The 23,006-nt window shown below is 32.6% G+C and overlaps 1 protein-coding gene across 2 annotated transcripts in view; it reads right to left on the reverse strand.

Annotated features, from left to right (window-relative positions):
• Positions 1–20,128: 20,128 nt before the first annotated feature.
• Positions 20,129–23,006, reverse strand: part of LOC149550765 (golgin Putative 1) — a 79,040-nt gene continuing 76,162 nt past the window's right edge. For both annotated transcript variants that reach the window (XM_089786329.1, XM_089786328.1), the window contains exons 18-21: positions 21,403–21,448; positions 21,158–21,250; positions 20,977–21,021; positions 20,129–20,564 (exon numbers count right to left, since the gene is read on the reverse strand). In XM_089786329.1, the coding sequence (XP_089642455.1) occupies positions 20,490–20,564; positions 20,977–21,021; positions 21,158–21,250; positions 21,403–21,448 (259 nt within the window). In that variant the 3' untranslated portion in view covers positions 20,129–20,489. The remainder of the gene's footprint in view (positions 20,565–20,976; positions 21,022–21,157; positions 21,251–21,402; positions 21,449–23,006) is intronic.

The raw sequence follows: 23,006 nt of genomic DNA on the forward strand, positions 1-23,006 counted from the left end.
TTTTCTGGTGGGAGGGCTTTTTGGCTAACAAATTTTAATTCAATAGAGGAATAAAATTAGTAAAAAATGACCAAGGGGAGATACGGGTATGTTGGACACTCAACAATGCAACATAAACAAAGCAATACACAGTAGAAGCGGGTGAAGGAAGACAAATATTTGCATCAAGCAACAAATGAGAAATAGTCATATGTGTTGAGTGCAAAATAATATTTATTTCATAATGAAATTAAAAGGAAAGTACCTTTAAAAGTCAAGGAGAAAGTATGAAAAAGACCCACACAGTAATAAATTACACACGTGGACAACCAAAGATCAAGGTAAATTGTGTAAGGAACAATGATACATACAAGGTGATAGTCACCAAGAGATCACATGGCATCCATGTATTATGAGTGGGCTATCATAAAAAATATCAACAAAGTACTTGGTTAAGAAAGTGCTTTGATTGGAAAGGAATATCCATGCAACACACACTTTATTAAAGTACATATGCAAGAAGAGATAGGAGCAGATAAGCATTGTGTATAAGAGCATTAGGTCCCACCCTAGTGAACGAACCATTCAAAAGAAACTACTTACAAAGAAAAGCTAAGTCGATAATAGATATGGTCCAAATTAATAAGGAGAAGTTTTATACAAATCAAAGGCAGTTCAAGCTATTCTTCAAGTCATGTGATATTACATCTATGGAAAAGCATCGATTCATTAAGAACTAAGGACTATTAACTCCATACATAAGTCTTTATTGAGCAAATAAATATTGTAATGAAATTGTTTTCAATAAGATTATGAGATTTAGGATCCACTCCAACACAATAAATTTATCTTCTTCAGTCTCTCCTTTATTGAGAGTGGAAAGAATCTACTTGCTCAACAAGTACTATATATCATTCAAAGTGTTGGCTAAAGTGAAGAATTTTGACATAATCATTTCCTAGAAATAGATCATATAGAAATCGATTTCCTATGAACTGCTGAGTACATCATATATATGAAGAGGGATCTAAAAGCATAAGAAATTACACTCAAGGAAGGAAGGACTTGATAAATCATTACCATAATACTTCAATTGATTTTTCTTTCCTCCATATACAATAGATGGACATTATGATTATATGCTAATCAATAACATTGTAAGAATTATGAGTACATATTACAATTCTACATTTGCTTCAAATTTTGTTGCAATCAAGAACGGTCTGCTAATATGGTTGTAAACTTAGAAGATACATTATGCCAAAATTAAACAAATTAGAAAACTAAATGATCAACGAATAAGAAAACTAATTGAATGTATCATGGGGATATTAGATTTCTCATAGAGATAGCCAGGGGCATCAAGTTTATTGAAAATATGGTGAAAATTGGATGATTGTCTCTCTTTGGACTTGATAGTGACTAAAAACTCTATAAAATGGAATGAGTGGAAATATTACATTGTGGGTGGGAGTATAATAGATGTTTCATTCCCACTTGAACCATCTTTAGAAAGGAGATGTTTCATTCTCAAATGTCTACGGACCCTAATGTGAAAATAAGTATTCTCATATTTTACATGTATCTACTCATTTCTTATTTGTAATTCTATACATACTATAAGAGTTATTTTCCTTGATCTTTTCCTTTATGTTTGAGGATGTTCTTGTAGGAAAAGAAAGATGGTACTTTACCAAATATTGTACAGACTCAATCTTATGGTAGGAACTCTAAAGAGGTTGTGATATAGAATTTATTAGTCATCTAGCAATGAATATTCTTTGATTATTCTTCCATTAAGACAGAGTCTGACACTTCTTCAAAGGAAATGTAGGATTTTAAAAGATTGATATTCAGAGGGCATCTAAAATACAATTGTGTGAGTACATGATTTTGATGGGTCTACCCCTATATACATCACGAGGAAGTAATGACTTTTCACCAGAAAGTTAAAAGATTAATATTAGATTCAAAGGGAGTCTGATAGGCATGATCTAGCGAATACAGCCTCTAAGGGAGTAACTAGAGGACCTGACTTCCTAGGGTTTTTTGTTCAGAGGGAGAATTACAAGATGCAATTCCTTGTTAATGAGTTCTCTATGAAAGAAAATTTTGAAGTGATATTCCTTGAGAGAGAAGTTTGAGGTGAAAACTCTTGTTCCATCCTCTAGGAGCAACTATGGTGGGTTCACCCTCTGACTTTGTTCATGGTGGATATCATGTGAGTTGCTACATGACGTTGTTGTGACTTATGCCATGAAAGGTGACAATATTTTATTTGATATATGTATGAGGTTGCTATTGTATGGTGACAATCTTAGCAATAGTTTGACCATGTTATCATGATAAACTTCATTAAGTTTTTGTCCTAGAATGTGTCGGTAATCATGTTTAAAAAATGTATCATGATCGACTACATTAAAATGTTGTCCTGAAATGAGATGCAAATCATGATACTATGGTTGTTGTGATGTATTTTTTATCCATTGTCATGATAGACTACATTAACCTGTTGTCTCAAACTGTGCTAGAAGTCATGACAATAAGTAAATCATTACAATCCTGGATTTAGCCGAAAATCATGAGATCAAGACTGACTATCTGATTGACTATGTTTGTCTCTCGGAATGTGTTGGAAATCAAATAGTATATATATATTTTTAAGGGATATAATTGTGTATAAGCATTTTTTATACAAACTTGAATATGAGATTATTGAGATTAAGAAATTGATCATATCCTCCCTCACTAAGAGGGAGTGTTAAAGTAATAGCTTTGATTGGATCTGATATTTGTATGTATATGTATATAAATGCATATGTAAATACATATACATACATATATGTATATGTTTAATTTACTTCACACATTGATATCTTATGTTGTTTGATACTTTATGATCATGCCCTAATCAGGTTTTATATATTAATATATATGTTGTGATAGTTCCTCTAATCGATTCATGACATACTACATTAAGTTGATGTCCTGGAGTGTGCTAGAGGTCATCATACTTGTCATGATGGACTGCATTAAGTGGTTTTCCTTGAGATCATGACTGTTATCTGATAGACTACATTTTGTTGTCCTGGAGTGCTAGAGATCAAATAACACATATCTTTCCAAGATATAACATATTATTTTGGTAGGCATCTAGAATTTGATGTCAATGTACATACCAAAATAATATAAGTATAATTAATAGAATATTATTGATAATTCTTGTTGAATCATACTTTGGATTATATAGAAAGATAAAATCTAATTTGATGGATATATGTGGATATCCTTATTTATGCCATTCTAGGAATATCATATTGAGATGATATCTCTTCATATACTTGAGAGAATAATGTGTTCTATAACAATCCTCTCTAGCTAAGAGGGAGTGTAAAGGTTGTAGCTTCAGTTGGATTGAATTGACCTGAAGTAAATCATCATTTAGAAAATACTTTTATATCTACTTATATTATAATATATATAATATAATATTATATATGTGTGTGTGTGTGTTATATTGTTAATATATTATTTAATGATGATTAACCATAGAGACATGTCTCTTTATGAGACGCATCTATTCTCATATTTATAACTCATCCAAACCTATATTTGGAACATATCAATACGTTGGCAATGTTATTACATTTGCAGAAGTGATCCTTGTTATTCAACATTACAGGTATTGTTGACACTTGGATGAATTATTGATGTGTTGTGTTGGTGATAGGTTTGTTATTGATGACAACATATATGTTTGAGTTCAAGTGTAACATGTTTAAAATTTAAGAGAAAAGTTGCAATATGAGATGTGCTTGTTATGATAAGTTGTAAGTAGGGTTATTGTTATTATTTTTTACAAGATATAAAAGTACAAGCATAAAATCTATAACTCACAATATTCCTAACAAGATAAAGTATTGAATTTAAACCAACCAACATTAATTTACCTCTAATTAGGAAAGGGATACCTTTTCCACAAAAGAAAGAATTTAAAAATTTTCCTGCAAGACATTATTTATCTTCCACTCTATATAGTAATTTTTCTACAAACAATAGATTACTTACTTTGTATGTAATGAAGTTGAGTTTTGTGGGATGTCTTTGCAAAGACAATGTACTCAAGTCTTCACCTTGCAAAACCAAAATATGGAAAAGGCATCACTAGGGTGTTTAATCACTCAACCATGGATCGTAGTCGACCCCTTTCAAGCTACTTGAGATCCAAGCAGACCCAACCCTCTACATGGATCATGGATAATCAAGTCAATAATTCTTGATAATTTGGTATAGGGACACTTACATTGTGGTCAGTTGCACTTCATAACTAGCGGCTACTCTAGTATAACTTTTTTCATAGATGTATCTAGCATCACTATTTTGACATCCGTTAGACTTACCTTAGCCAAGGATTTTTCAAAATCTAGAGTCAACTTCTCACCTTCTTGATAAACCCAAGTTTTGAGTTAGTTTAATCCTGGTTATTGAATAGATTTGGATTGAGTTTCTCTCCTAGTCAGCTCGACTGTTGTATAATTCAGATGTGGAGCCTTGGCAGGGTTGTAATCGATTTACATCATTTCCTAATGACTTTTACCAAGTCTTGCTAGGAATATGCTCTAAACCATGATTCAGGTAACCTTGATTAGTAAGTTTGATTTCCTATGATATCGGTGTGGTGACATATAATCCTAGATATTTCCATGTGGGTTGATTAGTACAATGTCTCAGACTTTTTCTCAACCTTAAGAATTGGCTCTGTTGTAACACTCTTTCGTTTAACTGTCTACTTGGAAAGTCTATCACTTTTTGGATGACATGTCATGTAATACTTCAATTTCTAGATGATACTTAAGGAATTTTTAACCCAAGGCTTTTTAGGAAATGATAGTCTGTTGTAAGTTTTGAAGAACATAACAATTTTTCTATAAGTTTGACTTGGAGCGAAATGTTCCATTGTTATGTTTTATCCTTGTTGAAATTTACAATATATCAAATTTTTTTCTACCCAAGAGAAGTTTATGTTGGCGACCCCCACGTAGGTTCATTGTTTCTTCCACGTCCCCTCACTATTCTTGGTTTTTATATTTCCCCGCATTCTTTCCTATGAACACCAAGGAAACCCTAGTCACTCGATCATTAAAGTTTTGGTTTTTAGGTTTTGGGTCAAGGTTATAATATATGTTTTATTCTAACGTCTATGTCTTATGCTAAAGTTGGTGTGAGGAATAAATCTCCACCTCTGCATTGAATCATGGTTAAGGAGAGATCAATAGTTGGGTGTGACCAAAAGAAGAGAAAGGTGATAGATGGAAAGTTGTGTCCAATGTTAGAGTTGGAATCAATGTTTTTATAAATATTAAGTGATCAAAGGAGAACGTACTTGTATGATAATAATTTCCATGATATGAATAATGGTGAAATGAGGGTCTTAGCCAAGTTGGAGCAGGTTAGATATAATTCTCTAATGTTCTTTTCACTATGTTAAGACTTCGTTCAATCAGTGATAACTTTAAGAAACCCCTCCCAAAAAAATGTCTAAAATGTTGGCAAATGCAACATTTTGTGGGCAAGAAAATTTTAATGTTGAGGGCAATTTTTTTATTCGATATAGGGAAATAAAATATTATATGTTGGCAATTTTTTCTTGCCTTAGCAAAAATCATTTTAAATGTGGCGAATTAATATTTTTTTTTGCTGACAAATAAATAAATGATGGCTATTTTTTTCCTTGCCAAAAATGAATTAATAATGTCAGAGGCGAATTACTTGTTTTGTAGGAAAATGAATAATAATGGTCCTAACTAATCTATAGTGGTAAACTAAAAAATTGCTTAATCTAAAAGTGAATTTGCACATGTATTGGCTAGTGACTGAACTGACTACTAAGTAGTCACTTCAAGTTTCAACTTGCGTACTATCTTAGATCTATTATTAATAATGTCATAACGTCGTTATGTCAGTATCATTATTAGCAAGTCGACTATCATCACTTTCATATTGTTAATAGTAAATACAATAGTTATATTGATTGTTGATTAATTAGAGATCAACAACAAAAGATGCATTTCAAGGCCACTCGCTTGAAAAGACCTGGAGTTGCATGAAATTCTCTAGAATAGAGACATGTAGGAAGTTTTGCATGAAAACTATTAACTGGAATTTACTCAATATCAAGCACTTTTGACTATCTGACATTAATGCCTATACATTTTGGCGTTTTGCACACTTGAAAATTAATAGGAATACGAAAAAATAAGATATGAAAGATCGTGAATGCCAAAGAATTTAATGCAACTGCCATTAAATAGCCTCTTCAATTCTTATTTCATTATCATTTCTCAAATTCTTCAATTTAAATTTGGTTTGTAGAGTTTCTTGAATCTTAGTCATGGATATGCCAATTCACTTGAAATGCACTACAATGGCTCTACAAAAGCCCTTTTTGGGCAAGATTCCTAACAATGTCCTTGCCCATGGTTTGCAAGCCAGATGCCCAAAGTCCTTTTATCCGTCATGCTATATTCGTGGTCCTCAACCATGAATTCTTAAGAAATGATAAGAGTTATCATGTGTCCACAGATATTACCTTTTACTTCCTCGCGTCTCTTCTCGACCTTAGAGGCAATCAAATAGACATTCTAATGCTTCTGCGTAACATTTTTAAGAAAATATTTTAGAAGATGATATCAAAATTCTTGTATTGGTCGAGTAGGTACCACGGCTGGGCATTGGCATCCCTTTTGCAAACATAGTAGACAAGTGTTGGGAGCAAGGCATAGGGAGCATTGTATAGAAGCATCCTTTCCTGCTCGGCATGAACGAACGACAATTGACTCACCATCGGAAGTGGCCGCGGCTCGAAAGGGATTTTCTATGGAAGTGGTTGTTGTTGAACAACGTCAACGAGACTGACTTCACATGGCTGGACAAGTTTAGTAACATCATCTTCTCCAATAGATTCTTCATAGAGGGACTTGAAGACTTTTATGATTGAAGGTTTCAAGCCCTCAGCCCCTCAGCCTGTTGATACTTCCAGCCTCCCTGTTCCCTGGTTCCCTATTCCCTGTTTCTAGAATCCTGATTCCTTAACCGTTGCCCTTTGGGCAAAAAAAAAATTTAAGATATTTGTTTTTTCTTTGGATTGGGCCTTGCTCTTTAATGGAAATTAAAAATAGTAAAACTAGGTTGATTTAATCAGCTATTTTGAATACCTATGCTTTGTACATTCTAAAATATTATCAATGAAAATAATAGTTTTTGGCTTCTCAAATCAATGTTCCAACTTCCTGTTAGTCTACGACTTTGTTTTTGGCATCTCGATTGTCAATGCATTGTTAAAATGTTAGTCTACGACTTTGTTTAAAATAATTAATTGTTAATAGTTATAAAGTTAGAACTCAGAAACAAAAAAATAGTTTCAACAATCCCTTTATGGTTTCATATAATATATTTGAATAATGATTTATAGTAAAAAATTATTTAATTGAAAATTATCTAATTAAAAGTTTTATAATTTCTAAAACTATTTTTCTTTAATCTAATTGGTTAAAACAAATGGAGCAATAAGAGCAGATTGCAAGAAAAACTAAAGATTATAACCTTAACAAAGTTAAATAAAATTTTGATAATTTATGTGTCAATTTTTTTATCTCATAACTATCTTGTCACCTAACTTTTTTTCATTATGAAATATTTTAAATGATGAAGAATAGTTTATAAACAATTATCACAATTATCAATATATGTTAATAATTTATACATAATTAAACTACATTACATTTTAATTTTGAAACTAAATAATAAATATGAATAAAAATATAGCATTTCTTATTATATTTTTAAATTTTAATTATTTTATTTGAATTAAATTATTGTCATTATAATTTATTATTAGTATTTGTCAGTGGGCTTAGGGCTAGGTACTATTGTGATACATTTTGAATTTTAGACTTTAACTAGTGATTAAATTTGTTTCATTTTTTTATGAGGAAGAATAAATCATTGTAATTTATTTTATCAACTGATATATTACATAGCATAGATGCAAAAGTTTTAACTTTAAAATTTTTATAAAATATTTTTCTAAGTTATGATTGGATGAATTCATTTAGCTCTTATATTGGTCGGATTTGATAGATTTCAATTAGCTCTTATATTGGCTAGATATAAGAGATAAATATTTCATTTTCAATGTGATTCATTCACGTTAATATTAATTTTTTTAATGTAAGTACATTGGTTTATATTTTATATTTTAATAATGTATTTTTTATAAATTATAATATGTTTTTCGTCATTCAATTAAAAATAATATTATTTAGATTATATAATCATTTAAGATTTATTATTATTATAAAAATATTATTATTTATATATTATAATAATTAATTATATAATAGAACATATAATATAATTATTTATAATATAATATAATTATAACCAAATGATATATATGTAATAGAACATATATATCAATGATTATATTTATGAATAAAATTAAAATTAAAATTAAAATCATTACAGAAAAAGATAATTATATAACATTTTTATTAATTAAAATATTTTATATATTATAATAAATTTATTAAATTTAAATTAGATTTATATAAAAACTAAAGGCAAGTACTAAGCCACTATGTGGCACTTGTTTTATATCTTGCACCAATTTTATTTTATAAAATTTAATATATCTTCATTGAATTTTTCATATCATCTTTACAATAAAAAGTTTATGATAGAAAAGAAAATCATTTCTATAATAGAAAAGAAAAGTCTTTATTTATATTATATTATAACTATTATAATTATTATTATAAATAAATATATATATAATATTTTATATAAATAATTAAATTAACTCGAAATTGAGACACGTGTACTTGAAGATTCTACTCGAAATCCTAACCGTTGACTAAAAGAAATATCGACAACCCGAGATGAATTTCAAGACGATTTGAAAAATATTTTTTCATGTGCCTAGATTCATCCAGAATTGTGACATGTGTTTGATCATTGCAAAGCTCAATTAAATGTCAGGACTCAATTAATATGATTAATAATTATGTTTAGTCTTTTTTTAAAAAATTACTTAATCCCGACTTGGATAAATCGTGATTGTTAAGTAAAAGGCAGATCAACACTAACGACAAAAGCTCGAGATAAATTTCGAGCAATTTTGAGTCTACCATCGCTATTGTCAAGAAACATCCAGAATCGTGACACGTGTCCTTAACAAGTGTCACGATTCCAAATGACTCTTGACAATAGCAATAGCATTCCACAAATTGACTTGAAAATCATATTGATTATTAAGTTCAATTTTTATTAATTTATTTATTTAAAATGAAAAATTTTCAAAATTCAAATGTATATTAATGTAATAAATTTTTACTTTTTATTATTATAGTTATGTACAGAACTACATTATTGAGTCTTTATGTTGTTTACATGTACATTGTACATACTATTAGTAAAGTACCTAAAACCATTAATTACTTAATACTTTCATTTTAACTTTTAACTACTAACCTTCTATGTTTTTAGAGTATGAAATTGAAAATTCTACAAGTCGAGAGTCCAATACGATAGGGTTTTCAAATTTTAACTTTTCAAAAACTAACAGAATTCCATTTTGTGTTATGAAGACTGTATTCTAAAAGTGTGAAACTTGAGTATTAGAGGACAACACCAATTATCAAATATCGATTCTGGGTATTTAAATTTATTTATTTTTAAAAATTATTGCAATTTGCAGCAATAGAAATCTTGATTTTAATTGTCTTAGGTTTACACTTTACAATTTTTTTAAATAGGGCTTGAAGAAGAATTTTGTGTAATAACCAATAGCAGGCATGGGCAAAACAAAGTCAAAAACCTCATGTACGAGTGCAAGCATAAAGGAAAAGAAAAACATTAAAGAACTCAGGCAAGTGTTACAAACCCCAGGTTTCACCAATGAATGTCTTGATATTTTTTATCGTGTTATCCATAGAGATTTTGGAATCATGACAATTAGACATTCATTGTTTAATAAGTGGAAAGATCCATAGAAGAGGAGAATTTATTACAAATATAACAACAGTATTTGTGCACATACAAATAAACTAGTTGCTTTGGTTACTAGATTAGCAAACTTTATTGTACCAAAGTATTCCCTTGTCCTGAAATTGTAATGCTATGTGCTCATAATTATGATGAAAAAAGAAAGGCAATTGTAAACCAAAACACTCAGGAGGAAATTTTATCCATAACTGAGAGTGAATTTTTCACTCTATTAGACCTAAGGCTAGGGTTTAAACCAGAATGCTTTAATGAGTGCATTGACTTGGATAAACTAGCATGGGCTTATGACAAACTGGAAAGATTTTTTCAAGATTCATATATTAAGAGTTTAATAAACTCAAAGTCTTATACTAGTGTTACAATGGAAAAAGACCATAAGCCTCCTTATCAGTATGATATTTTTGTGTCATGGGTTCAAAATACTATTTATTTGTTATCATTTTTTCTGGAATTGGACAGTAACAAGGAAGTAGGGGCCAGTGTTCTTGAAATAATTTATAATATCCATTTTCGAAGTCGGTCAGTTGAGAAGGTAGATGTAAGATATAATTTTGTTCAGCAAATTGTTGAATCTATGCAACAACAATTACTAATGATTAAACAAAGTACAACTACAGGCAAGACAAAAATATTTAGGTTCACAAGTTACTTGTGCTACCTTCTTTTAGCAAAGTGTCGCCCAATATTTGAGACAGAGAACAACAAGCTTGATATTGAGGTCTATAAGTTTGATGAGAAAACTCAGAAGCAATCAGACTCCAAGTCTAGTGTATGAGTGGACACATAAGATGAGGATGACTACTAACAATAAAAATTACAACCATTTTGTAGACTTCTTTTTGGCACCTATTTATCAAAAAATCATAGGCACTACGATGCATAGATTGCCTGTGTCTTGTAAAGATTGCATTCAACTGGAAAGTCAGATTCAATTGGCTGGCTGGTTCTTCATGGAAGAGTACATTGTCTTAAGGTTTTACAATTTAGCGGCTGAACCCTGCAAACAAACTTGCAATGCATGTTACAAAAAGGGTTTTTGCACTAGAATATATATGGCAGATGGAGAGCACAGATGAACTTTTCACAAGACAACAAAATAAAATGATATTTCATTCCTTTCCTTTCGCAATTAGAGGCCTCACATTTTAGAGAAAGGCTTTCAAAGTGGCAAATGAATTGGTAACTTTTTTTGGATTTGATTTTGTCGGTCAATGGAATTATGATCTACTGAACATAATAAAAACAAGACTTATTGCCAATGGGAACTCTGCAAGCAAATATCAACATCAAGAGATGCCATTGATAGAAAATTTTAAAAATAAGGATTCATGGGATGAGGTTAAAAAAGAGATGGAGAAACATGCAACAGAGAATAATATTTTTATGCAAAAATTGTCATCTCAAATTATGACATTGCACATATCAGAGTCACACAAATTAGAGCCTCTAACATACTTAAATTTCTACAAGAAAGCATCTCAACCTTCTAAGAGGTCTATGCTTAAAGAAATTAAAGAGGTGTGCACAGCTAAATTGTGGTGTCAAACCAAGATGATTGATGTTTGAAAAATGAGGCAAAATTTGGGTGAACCAATGACATCAGCAAGTCTTAAGAAAATTAAGGAAGGATGAACTTTTCAGCGATTAGTGGAATACAGAGCATATAATTGTACTATATGATTTTGGAAGTTGTAGTGACAGTGATATTCAAAGACAACAAGACCTCGAGTCTAATGTCGACATTTGAAAGGTATTCAAGATTTCGAGTCAAGTGGGGGCAAACATATTGTTAATCTTTAAATGAGTGATTCTACTAAACAAATGTATAGTCAAGGGGAAACTATCATACAAAAAATGGGTTATACAGATATAGGGCCCATTGGTGCAAGTGGTGAAAGGATTTGGAATCCAGCTCTAGTATCAAACCCACCCAACAAAGGAAGTAAACCAATCATTGGACTCTCTAATGAGATTTAAGATAATTTATCTAGAAAGGGCAAAAAACATTATACTTTTTCTTCTGAAGGTCATCCCAACACATTATTTGTTAAATCTTCAAATCCAGTTGTAGTTGATCCCATTGGCACTGGCATTGGCACTAGCATGGATGAACCTTGTGCAAAAAAAAAAAAGTTATGACAATTATACCGCAAGCAATGTCAATGGTTACTTCACCAATGTATGCACCAATAGCTTCTATACAAAACCCTAAAAATAGTCCTAAAATGCTAGGATTTGGAATGGGTCATCTTCAGTATGTTGGCAATCCTCAAAATACAATTGTAGGTGGAGTAAGTTTAACTGGAGTTGGAGGAGCATACAATGATACAACTGATAATTCACTTTTCAAATACTCAATTGTGTTAGTAAACCCAAATTTTAGTTTGAACAAGTTTGCATCAAAGTTTGATCAGAAAAGCGAAAGAAATAGGAAAATTATGAAGACTTTGAAAAGTGATGCACTTGTTGAATGTCAGGGATCTACTAACAAAATATTTTCAGCATATAATCCAAACTATAAAATGATGAACTTCATGGCTATTATCCCCTGGGTAAAGATAATAATCAACCAAAAAATGTAATTAATCGTAACAATGTACAAGTTACCAGTCTTAAGTGGATTTGTCAAAAGTGAAAAATATTGAGAAAATCAATATATCAAAAGAGAGAAACAAAATGGTCTACTCTACACTTCTGAAAGGGGAGAGGGAAAACAAAAGGCTTACAAAGAAAATAGAAAAGTTATAAGAAAACCTTGATAATGTGAAGGCCAAGGAGAAAGCAACAGACAATAGGTTGAAAGAATTGCAAAACAAGATAAAGAATTCTTCTCCTACAAAGGCAATTGTCCAACAAGAAAAGATAAATGAGCAAGTGCAAAATTTGACTAGAGAATTGGATGAGTGCCAAAAAAGAATTCAGCATGAAAAAGCCTTTACTGCACAGTTGTTCAAGTCTGTAGAGAGTAGTGCACAGGTCAACAATAAATTGAAAACTGATCTGGACTCTATTGTCAAGGAAAATATTAATTTGAAGATTGAATTGGAGAATGAAAAGGAAAAAAAGGAGTCTAAGGCAAGGATAATCTATAATTTGTAGAAGGAATTAGGGAATGAGAAGAAAAAAGAGGAGTCTAGTGCAAACATAATCCACAATTTGAAGAAGCAATTGGAGAATATGAAGAAAAAAAAGATGAACCAACTAAAAAAACAATCTTTGATTTGAAGAAGGAATTGGAGAATGCGAAGAAAACAATGTCTAGTGCTACTGCAAGCAGTAATATGATTGATCTCTCAGTCAAGATTCATCTAAAATTCTATTTATAGTTACTTCATTGATTACTTTAGGTTTGCAAAAATGTTGAATCAAAGTCATCATCCTTCTTCGAAAATTAGTCGGACAGTTTAGAGACCAATATTGTGGAAAAACAATTTACATTGCTTCGAGCAGTTCCTCTGGAGGGAATCTGAATCTAATTTCTGATGAAAGATTGGAGTAAATTCGCTTGACAGAGTCAAGCACAGAGTCTTTGATCTTCTTGAAGTCTTCACTTGTACCACATGAAAGTACCTTCTCTAGTTCTAATTCAACTTCGCTTCCTGCTTTGTTGGGGTTGGAGTCGAGGTTGACGCGGCCATAGTACTGCATTGGTACGTCAACTCCACGTACCCTGGCATATACCTCATCGTTTGCACCAATATGTAAAAAGTTTCTAGGATTGTTCAAATCTGTGATTTCTATCCACTTTGCAAACTTTGATTCATCTAATGGTAGTAATCGATATAGAGTATCCAGGCTATTACATGTCATTTTATGCAACTTATTATATTCTGCAATGTACATAGTTTTTTGTTGAACCTTTTTTATAATATTTCTCATGTCATGTAGCATGGGGGGAATAGATGCTAAAGTTAAGAGTATCTTAACATTAGTTAGACTTGAATATAGTCGAGGGAATTTGTCTCGCACAAAGTGGATTAGTCCAAGTAATGACAGATATTCAGAGATTACTCGATGCATTGGTCCATCCAAAGAGATCCATTTGGTATCATTGTCTTTAAGAAGCTTCCTCCCATTAGTAAGTCCTTGAGCAAAGTGTTGAAATTCCTTGATTCGTTTTGGACTTCGACAAAAGTATTGGTAAATCTCTTTGATTAGAGATTCCACTTTACTCACACAACCAAAATCGCTAACAATTTCAAAAGCTAGATTCATTTGATGGGCCATACAATGAATGGGAATAACGTAGGGTGCCAAATCATTCTTGATCTTTCTACAAAGACCGCCTTTATGACCTTGCATAACTGAAGCTCCATCCACTCCAACACACACCAACTCTTTGAAAATCACCATGTTATCCAAACCTCCCCATTCAATTAGAGTAGTCTTTAATAATTCATGTAAATTTTCAGTTGTAGCACTACAATTCAATGTAGCAATAGATAGTAGAAAGGGTTGACGACAAAGATCGTTTACAGTATAAACATGCATGCACACCAAGGAAGTATTATCAATTGCTATAACTTCAACTAGAGACAATGCAATGAAATTTGAGTGTTATATTTTTTCCTTCATATCTCCTTTTTCAACCTGTGTAAGACATCTGGCCCATTCCCACCCGTTGTTTACTGACCAATGACTATTCAAATAGTTTTGAACTTTGAAAAAGCGCAATAAGGCAGTAATTGAAGGGTAGTCTATCATAGGATGTCTTGTACTCAAAATATAAAAGACCACACTTAATTGAACTACTTTTCCCATATTTTGCACTTCTATTGCTTTTCCAATGAAAACTTCAATGGAACCTTTTACTACAGAACGCGTCTTCCGTAATTGCTAGTGTAACTCGTATGTTTCAGCATTCCTGATATGCAGACAGTTATCCTTTGTTTTCCAAGTTAGCATGGATTTTTCAACTCCATCTATAGTTTCATTTTTGTAAACTTTACCGACATGCTTTTCTATGGTATCAAGTTTAAACTGCAACCTCTTCTCCTTCTTTGTTATATATGTGCAAATCTTACATTTGCATTCTACAGCCATCAATTGGATTGGCCACTAGTTCAATGAACCAGTACTTTTCCACCCATTCTAACTAAAAATTCCTTTTGGATAGATCCCAGCAAGATCAATCTTTCTTTAATTCCAATTTTTTTTTCCCTTTTGTGCATGAACGTGATTTATGGAATCACTTTTGATTTTCTCACCCGACTGGTTCGGGACTGACTCCAACTCTATAATATCATCTTGTGACTCCCTACTCAGGGGAAGTGCCTCCAAATCATGTTAAGTTCATCCTCGACTGAGATATCAAGTTCATCAACTTGAACTTCTTCAATACAGTCTGAGTCTCCAACTTGTGATGAATCTCCTTTTTCAACAAGCACTAAAAATATAACTTGTGAATCTTATAGGTTGCCAACATTTCCACCACCAAAATATGTCATTGTGGTTCTGAGTTTTGGTAATGGTGGCCTCTCTTGGCTTTTAGGAATCCTATCGAAACCCCTATTACCCCTCTTGTTTGACATTGCAAACTGATAAAGGTTGCAATAAATAAATCAACTTAGTTGTTGGACAAAAGACTCAAATAGTGATGACTCAAAGACTATGAACAATGACAATAGACTACTTAGACTACATATAATAGCAATAATATGATTCATACTCCAAAAAAGGGTACTACTGCTACGGTACTACAATCTACGGCACTACCCAATATAATTCGCAAACCTATAGGCTATCTTAGCATGTGAGATGTCCAGTCACCAGTGGACACTAGACTATAAAACTTTAAAAAAATCAATACCAGTGTACCAATACAATATTACCACTGTTGACACAAAATAAAAATAAAAAATCACTTGCCTTTTACGAAAACTAGGGTCCACGAGTCAATGGGCAATGCACTCAGCACTCTGAAACTTCGGTAGCAATAAGAAATGTCAATCTCCAGACCAAAAAAGAGCGAATTGTGTAGAATAATAATATCTTATAATCCAATCTAGGTTGGCGAATTACACAGGATTAACAAGCGAGAATGTCAAATGTAGCATGAAACGCACTTTCCTATGTAAGCCCACAATAGGAAACAATTGGTTAAATAGGGCTGGTGGTCAACACATGTTGAGAAAATGGTAGGCAATGCCCAACTCAAGGGAAAATTATTTGGTTGTAGTTATGGCGAAAGAATGTGGGCCAATAAGAAACAACATGAAAAGGATGGCGAAATGTTTAAAATAAATGTATCCAAAATGTATATTGTGTTGGCGATTGGACCAATATTTTTTACCAATCATGTGATAACTAATGGGCGACTACCACAAGCGTTGGACCCAAATCTAATAAATATCCGACGATACGATTGACCTACGTTGCATGTGCTATTTGCCAAATGATGATCGACCCATGAGACGAGATTGCCAAAAGGTGAAGATTTGCCACCAAAGTAATCTCTGTGTCCAATATATTTATAATTTAGTTAGTGAGAAAATCCTCATGATTGGATGAGTTAGAATAATTATAGGGTAGATCACTAGCCGGTCCCTATGACTCAAAATTGGTCAAGATTAGTTTGGGACAATAATTGTCATTGATCAAGATAAAATGAGATGATGAGTCCCTCCAATCTAAGTCACCTTGGCCATCTAAGTGTAATTTGCCAGATCTTACCATTCCTAGGATTTAGAACTTGATCATCCCACATCCCCTTTTCCCCTTTCCCTGTGATGCCTCCTCCCCCTTCGGGTTTGTTTCACATTCTTCCTACATCCAGCCCAAATAAGTGGTTAAACCTTGACTTTCAATTTAAGTAGCAAGATCTTCATCAATGATTATATTACCATGTGAGTAAACATCTTATTAATATTACATTAAATCTATGTACTAACCAATAACTTTAACCATGATTTAGGTATAACCAATTCAAATCAAAATCAAGAGTCTTAAACAGAAATACCATAAATCCCAAAACCAGAATCTGCCTAGGGAAAAATCTAGAAACCAGTGTTAGTCCACAAATACCGTCTAGGGCACAAAAGTTATACCATGTTTAATAATATACAAAAACCATTTAGGGCAAGATAACCACTGTTTAGGTTAGATCTTTCCTACTTAGGGCACAAGTACAAAATCATTAAAGATATAGAAATCTCATCTAGGGCATCAATTTAATAAGGACGTGTATAAAGGTACCAAATAAAAGGGGTGTGACATCATGACAAACAAGGATTATGTACATCGCAGAGGTTTATTAAGTCAACAAAATTTGCACATAATAGATTAACCTATGTGAGCTTAAGATTATGTTTATAGATGAGCATAGATGCTACATCTATGTTCACTTATATTCATATTCAATATTGGATTGGTTACAAGTAGTTTGGTGAAGACTCTAGCAAACCAATAAGCAAAAACTTATAGCACAGATAGTTGATGGTAATTTGATTGTATCTTACTAGCGAGATGGAATTAAGGTGAGCAAGCTTGGATCATGGTTGAAGACATGTTTGTGATGCTATGTTCGTGTTAGCATCTCTTGAAGATCATTCTAAAGAGGTCGCGGAAGCAAAACATGCGATATATTTAATTGACAGTTTATTTTGTTAGTGTAATGTGATGATCCTCATTTACGAAAGTGTTAATTGTATTGTAACATGTGGGAACACTATTGTAATATTTGTAATGATGCTTAAGAAGGTGTATATGCCTTAGTGTGGTCCAATGTAATCATTATATATTGGGAAAGCCTTGAAAAGTCGACCTAATTAGTTATTTGGTTAGGGTATAAAGGAAAGTTGTTTCCTTGGTTGGAAGACACGTGTATTATGTATGCGATGTATATGGTCAGTGGATGCGAGTTTGAATATGGTCAGTGGATGCGAGTTTGAGCAAAGCAGAACAAATATTGAGTTGAACGTTAGATTTGAACTTCAGAGGAACTATATTGGTAATTAGGTTGTAATATTGATCAGTTCAACTTTTGAATATGTTATCCTAAAGGTCTACTCTTCATTGTTGACTTAAGCAATTTGGGCAATGGGTTCAATTGTCTTCCTATCAGCCTTTAACAGTGTTGGAACCTTCTAACAAAAGTTCAAAGTCTCCTAATACGAACTAATGTACATATTGCATTGCAATTGGCTTCTAAAAGGGTCACATCCTTTCACAAAGAACATTTATATTAGAACATCATGTTGTGGGTGCCATCCCCACCGAGGTTTTTCCTATGATCAAAGGTTTCCCTAGTCAACAAATCACTATGTCACTGTATGGTTTATCTCTTGTTGTGGTTCATTGTTTTGTTTATTAAAATTGGATTTAATAAGTTGGATATAAGTTTAATTTGCTCACAATTGATTCACTCTCCCCCCTCCTCTTCCCTCCCCTCCCCTCCCCTCAGTTGTGTGGGTGAACTTTACTCTCTAACAATGTGGTCCAAGTGGTGACTGATGCAACATGTGTGTGTAGAGCTACAAGGAGACTTATTGAGGCAACATATAAACATATTTGGTGAGCTCCATGTTGTGTGCATGCCATGACCAATGCACTCAAGGACACAGGGAAGATTGACTAGATTAAGGGAGTTGGGGAGGTTCGCCTAGTGTGGACCAAATTCAGTACTCTTAGGGGTTATAGGGTTGCAGCAAAGATGGGCCTAAAAATTATGGCACAAAAATATCCAATTTTGTGATGGATTTGTCATGGACTAAAATCAACAACTACGACACTAGCTATTTGTTTGTTGTCTCGGGTATTTAGTTCATCAACTTTAGAACCTATTTAAAATATATTCAAGAAATGTTTTAAGTTTTTAACTTTAAGAGTTTTACTTTTCAAATTTTCTCACACTGGTCATTTAATTGCTATGTCAAGTATCTAGTTCTTCAACTTCTAAGAGGAACTAGTCTACATATAGCTTTATCCACTCTATTAAGAGGAACATGCTTACCTCTCATGTAGTGGATACACATAGTGTTTTGTGTATCACTGATCATAAGACGTGTGTATAAGGAGAGCCCCACAACACGATGGAATGTAGAGCTAGAGAAGCCATCAAAGATTGATGACGATGAAGATAATACAAATACAAAACTAGCTGGTGTTCCTTTCACGACTGTTGACCTTAGGGACTCAGATAGTTCTAGTGATGACAAGCTTGCTAACCTCCTGAGGAACGATTAGAGGCCTCCTTCACTACATTTCAGGCCTTGGCATTTTGACTATGTAATTTGTACTTGTTTTGATATATGAACATTGAACATCATATTAGTATTATGTTGCTCAATGTAATCATCTTTATGACAATTGATAAGATACTCATACTTACGAAAATTTGGTATCTATGAGTATTATTGTTTGTTGATTCAAGTATTTAAAATTCTAATGTTTATAGTTCAATGCTCAATGTTCCACTTTCATGTTCAACATTCAATCACAATGCAATGTTCAATGTTTACATCTTTATGTCTTATATTGTTATACATATTTTCATAACTAGCATTTTAAATAACACATGTATAGCATATAGTATAAACACCCCCACTCCCCCGCTCCCCTTGTCCCCCGTCATTGTCCACCCATCGTCCACAAATTGAGGCCCCTCTGTCCCCCTTGCTTAGAAACTTGTCCCCCATCCTGATGTCCCCCCATCCCCTGGAACCGTGTAACTATGGAACCGTGTAACTATGGGATATATCTAGAGTAGTTTTCATGATCTACCTTTACTTAGAGGTTGAAACGTTTTCAACATGTTAATATACCTACAATCTTAATTAGTATTTTTTTTGTCATCCCTCATAAAAGATAGAACTTTTCACCTTGATAGGATAAATCCGAGCAAACATTCCCTTAGATATGTATATAGGTACAATATACTCTATGTATTAACACTCATCTATCTATTACTATTTCCTTATTTTATATTTCAAAATATAAGTATTACATATTTATCACATATGTACCTAATTAGTATGTGACAAAGCAAAACATAAAATAGCTTATCGTACTACTATAAATGACAATAAACACTTCTATCTTCTTTTTTTGTTCTCGACATCTCAATATGACATTTTATATTCAAGACTTGCAAGACATACAAATGCTTGATTATTTCATATAAAATCACACATACAACTTGGAGATATCTCATAGGGCGCATGTTTCTTTACAAGAGCTAGGGAATATACACAGTGAATGGACATTCTCCACGAGGGAAAAGGAAATGAATAATTACTACATATAATAATGTATTCTTCATTTTGGGGCAAAAAGCACTTCAGCAGCTTGGTGGAACCAGACAATATTCCAACCAATAGCCAAAACTGCTCTTCCAGGTGTAAACATAACTCCAAAATCATATGCTTTGTGTGGCTTATTCTAAATCCAAAAGTGGCATAGCAGATACCCCATAGCATCCAATGTTTGGCCACAGTTATTTAGCAAAATCATGGTAGGCCAGAGTTCACCAAACCCATTCCAGCTGCAGCTTCTCTTGAATATAACAAGCGTTCCGTTTGTTCCTTGAAAGTACATTGTAAAACACGAATATATCAGTTACCTTGATAAAAATATAAAGCTCAGATTTTCTGAGTAATAATATGTGCTGTCATGTATGGCGATCTTTAAATGACAATTTATATTGTACCATAAAGTCAAATAAAATCCCCCAACAACTTTTTCTATTCAAGAATGAAATTTTTTCTTTTTCTATTATAGAATGATCACCATCAGTTATTTTGCACCAGATATAGAATAAAGCTTGTAGAATCAGAATTGAGATATATTTAGAATAGAATTGTATCAATTCTCATGGTATCTCCTAGATCGAGTATCAACATTTTTAGAATATAACTTTAATAATGTTTTTGAATATGCTTAATTGGTAATGCAATAAAATGAATTCAAAGGGCATATCAAATGCATTAAGCATACCTGAAGACGATGCAACAAGTAAAGTAGAAAAATGTGAACAAACACCTACAAAAAGATACAAATGCATTAACATACTAATCAGCATATTACACATTCAATTTACCCCAAAGACTGCATATCAAGTACAATTGTACAGTAAATCATAAAGACAAATGGATATTAGGTCATGGAATTATTCTACCAAGTAGAAAAGTAAGATGAGTCGAGCCAATGGGTGGCGCCATAAAAATCTTCCAGCACTAACTGCTCCAGAGTCCAAGAACTTTGCTGCTTTCTATAAAAGACGTATTTATATCAAACTACTACATGTTTTCTTGACATTAATAAGACCATTAAATGAAATTTAATCAGTAATTGCAATCCAAAACTTGTGGTTTATACAAAATGTCACAAGGAGCTTAAATTTAGTTAAATGCAAGGTCTTACTTGAATACTTGATCCAACCATACGCCGATGTTGCAATGAAAGTGGCCTGCAGAGACTAGCTATGCTTAGATTTAAAAAACAGCGACTTATCTGAATATTTCAGTCTTGAATAAAAGATTTCAATATGGAAAACTGAGAATGCTTAATATTCAAAGTTAGTTTAAATTTTAAACATCACTTAAGAGATGCTTTCAGTAGAGCAGTGAAACTCGGTAAAATGCACAAGGATAGACTTTTCAGCAGATGCTCAATGAATTATGTACTAATTTTATATCAGATCAATATATTTTAAATCATCTCATGTCCTACAATATCAGATCGAGATATTATGCAAAATGCTAACAGTACTTTCACATATTATACGCAAACAATGCCCCCTTCCCCGTTTGACACACACACACACAGAAACCCACTCAATTTTTACAGTATGAAACAAAAAGTTTGGATATTCATAAGGCATACAATGTATTGAAAGAAATAGCAGCAAGCATGTTCATTGATTCAGATATTGAAGCAACTAAATTTTGGATATTTGATTTTAATATTTAATATTTCATTACTTAATACCAAAATGAAATGCACAATTGTGCCTCATCTAGGCTATCAATATCCAAAGAAGCCTCTGGCTTTATGCCACCCTATGTATCATGTTGCTACTCATCTAGAATTCCAACCAATCCTAGCTGTACCTCCTCATTAATCTGTTTAAAATCTTTAGTATCAACATTCTAACATGCAGTTAGAATTTGTCAGTAGTGATACTATGAGCTACAACCAGCGTTTCAACTACTCTACTTCTCTTGACTATGTGGATGAAGTTGTAGGTTGATCCATTCTTGTTTAGGACAAAGGAACTAACAACCATAAGAGTATGCAAATGCCAAGCTACCCTGAGTTTGGTGTAACATATTGTCAAATGTTCCTCAAGTCTCTCCAAGGCTACAAGTTTTACATCCCAATTTTTGACCCAATTTAAAATGTTCATATAGCCATTGAGGTTTCACATGAAGTCAATTGACAGTTGAAATTTGTTATAATCATGTGAAATGGTAAGATGGTTAATCGTTATAATTTCATATGGCGATGACATGCTAGTTAATCATTATGATGCTATTATATTGTTATCTTGAAATCTTAGAAAATTGGTTAGTCATCATGGTAAGTGGGATGGTGGTTTGCCATTATGGTGGTTTATGAATAATAATTTGTTATGGTAAATTGTTATAATATTGAGCAATATAATATAATCGTGGAGAATTCCCTTGCAGGAGCACGTCAAAGGGGGGGGGGGGGGGGGGGGAGCATTGCCTGAAAGGAATTGGGCATGGAGGGGCACCACCATCACTGAGCAAATAGGTACAAGCCCTGAACCACCAAGGCTAAGGATAATGACTAGGCAAGCAAGAGTGTACGTTGGACGACCATGAGCTAACTTGTTAAATTGCATATCATTTAATAGTAAAAGAGATTACTAAGCATGAATTAGAAATTAAGCGAGTTTGTACCTTTGTAATTGTGTTGTTGGTTGGAGCCATCTAATGTATAATCAAGTCTTATCACATCGACATCATGATACCTACATATCTATACATGTACATACATGT

This window comes from Cupressus sempervirens, chromosome 6 (genome assembly GCF_028749045.1).
Source record: "Cupressus sempervirens isolate cs-2001-9-10 chromosome 6, ASM2874904v1, whole genome shotgun sequence".
NCBI lineage: Eukaryota > Viridiplantae > Streptophyta > Pinopsida > Cupressales > Cupressaceae > Cupressus > Cupressus sempervirens.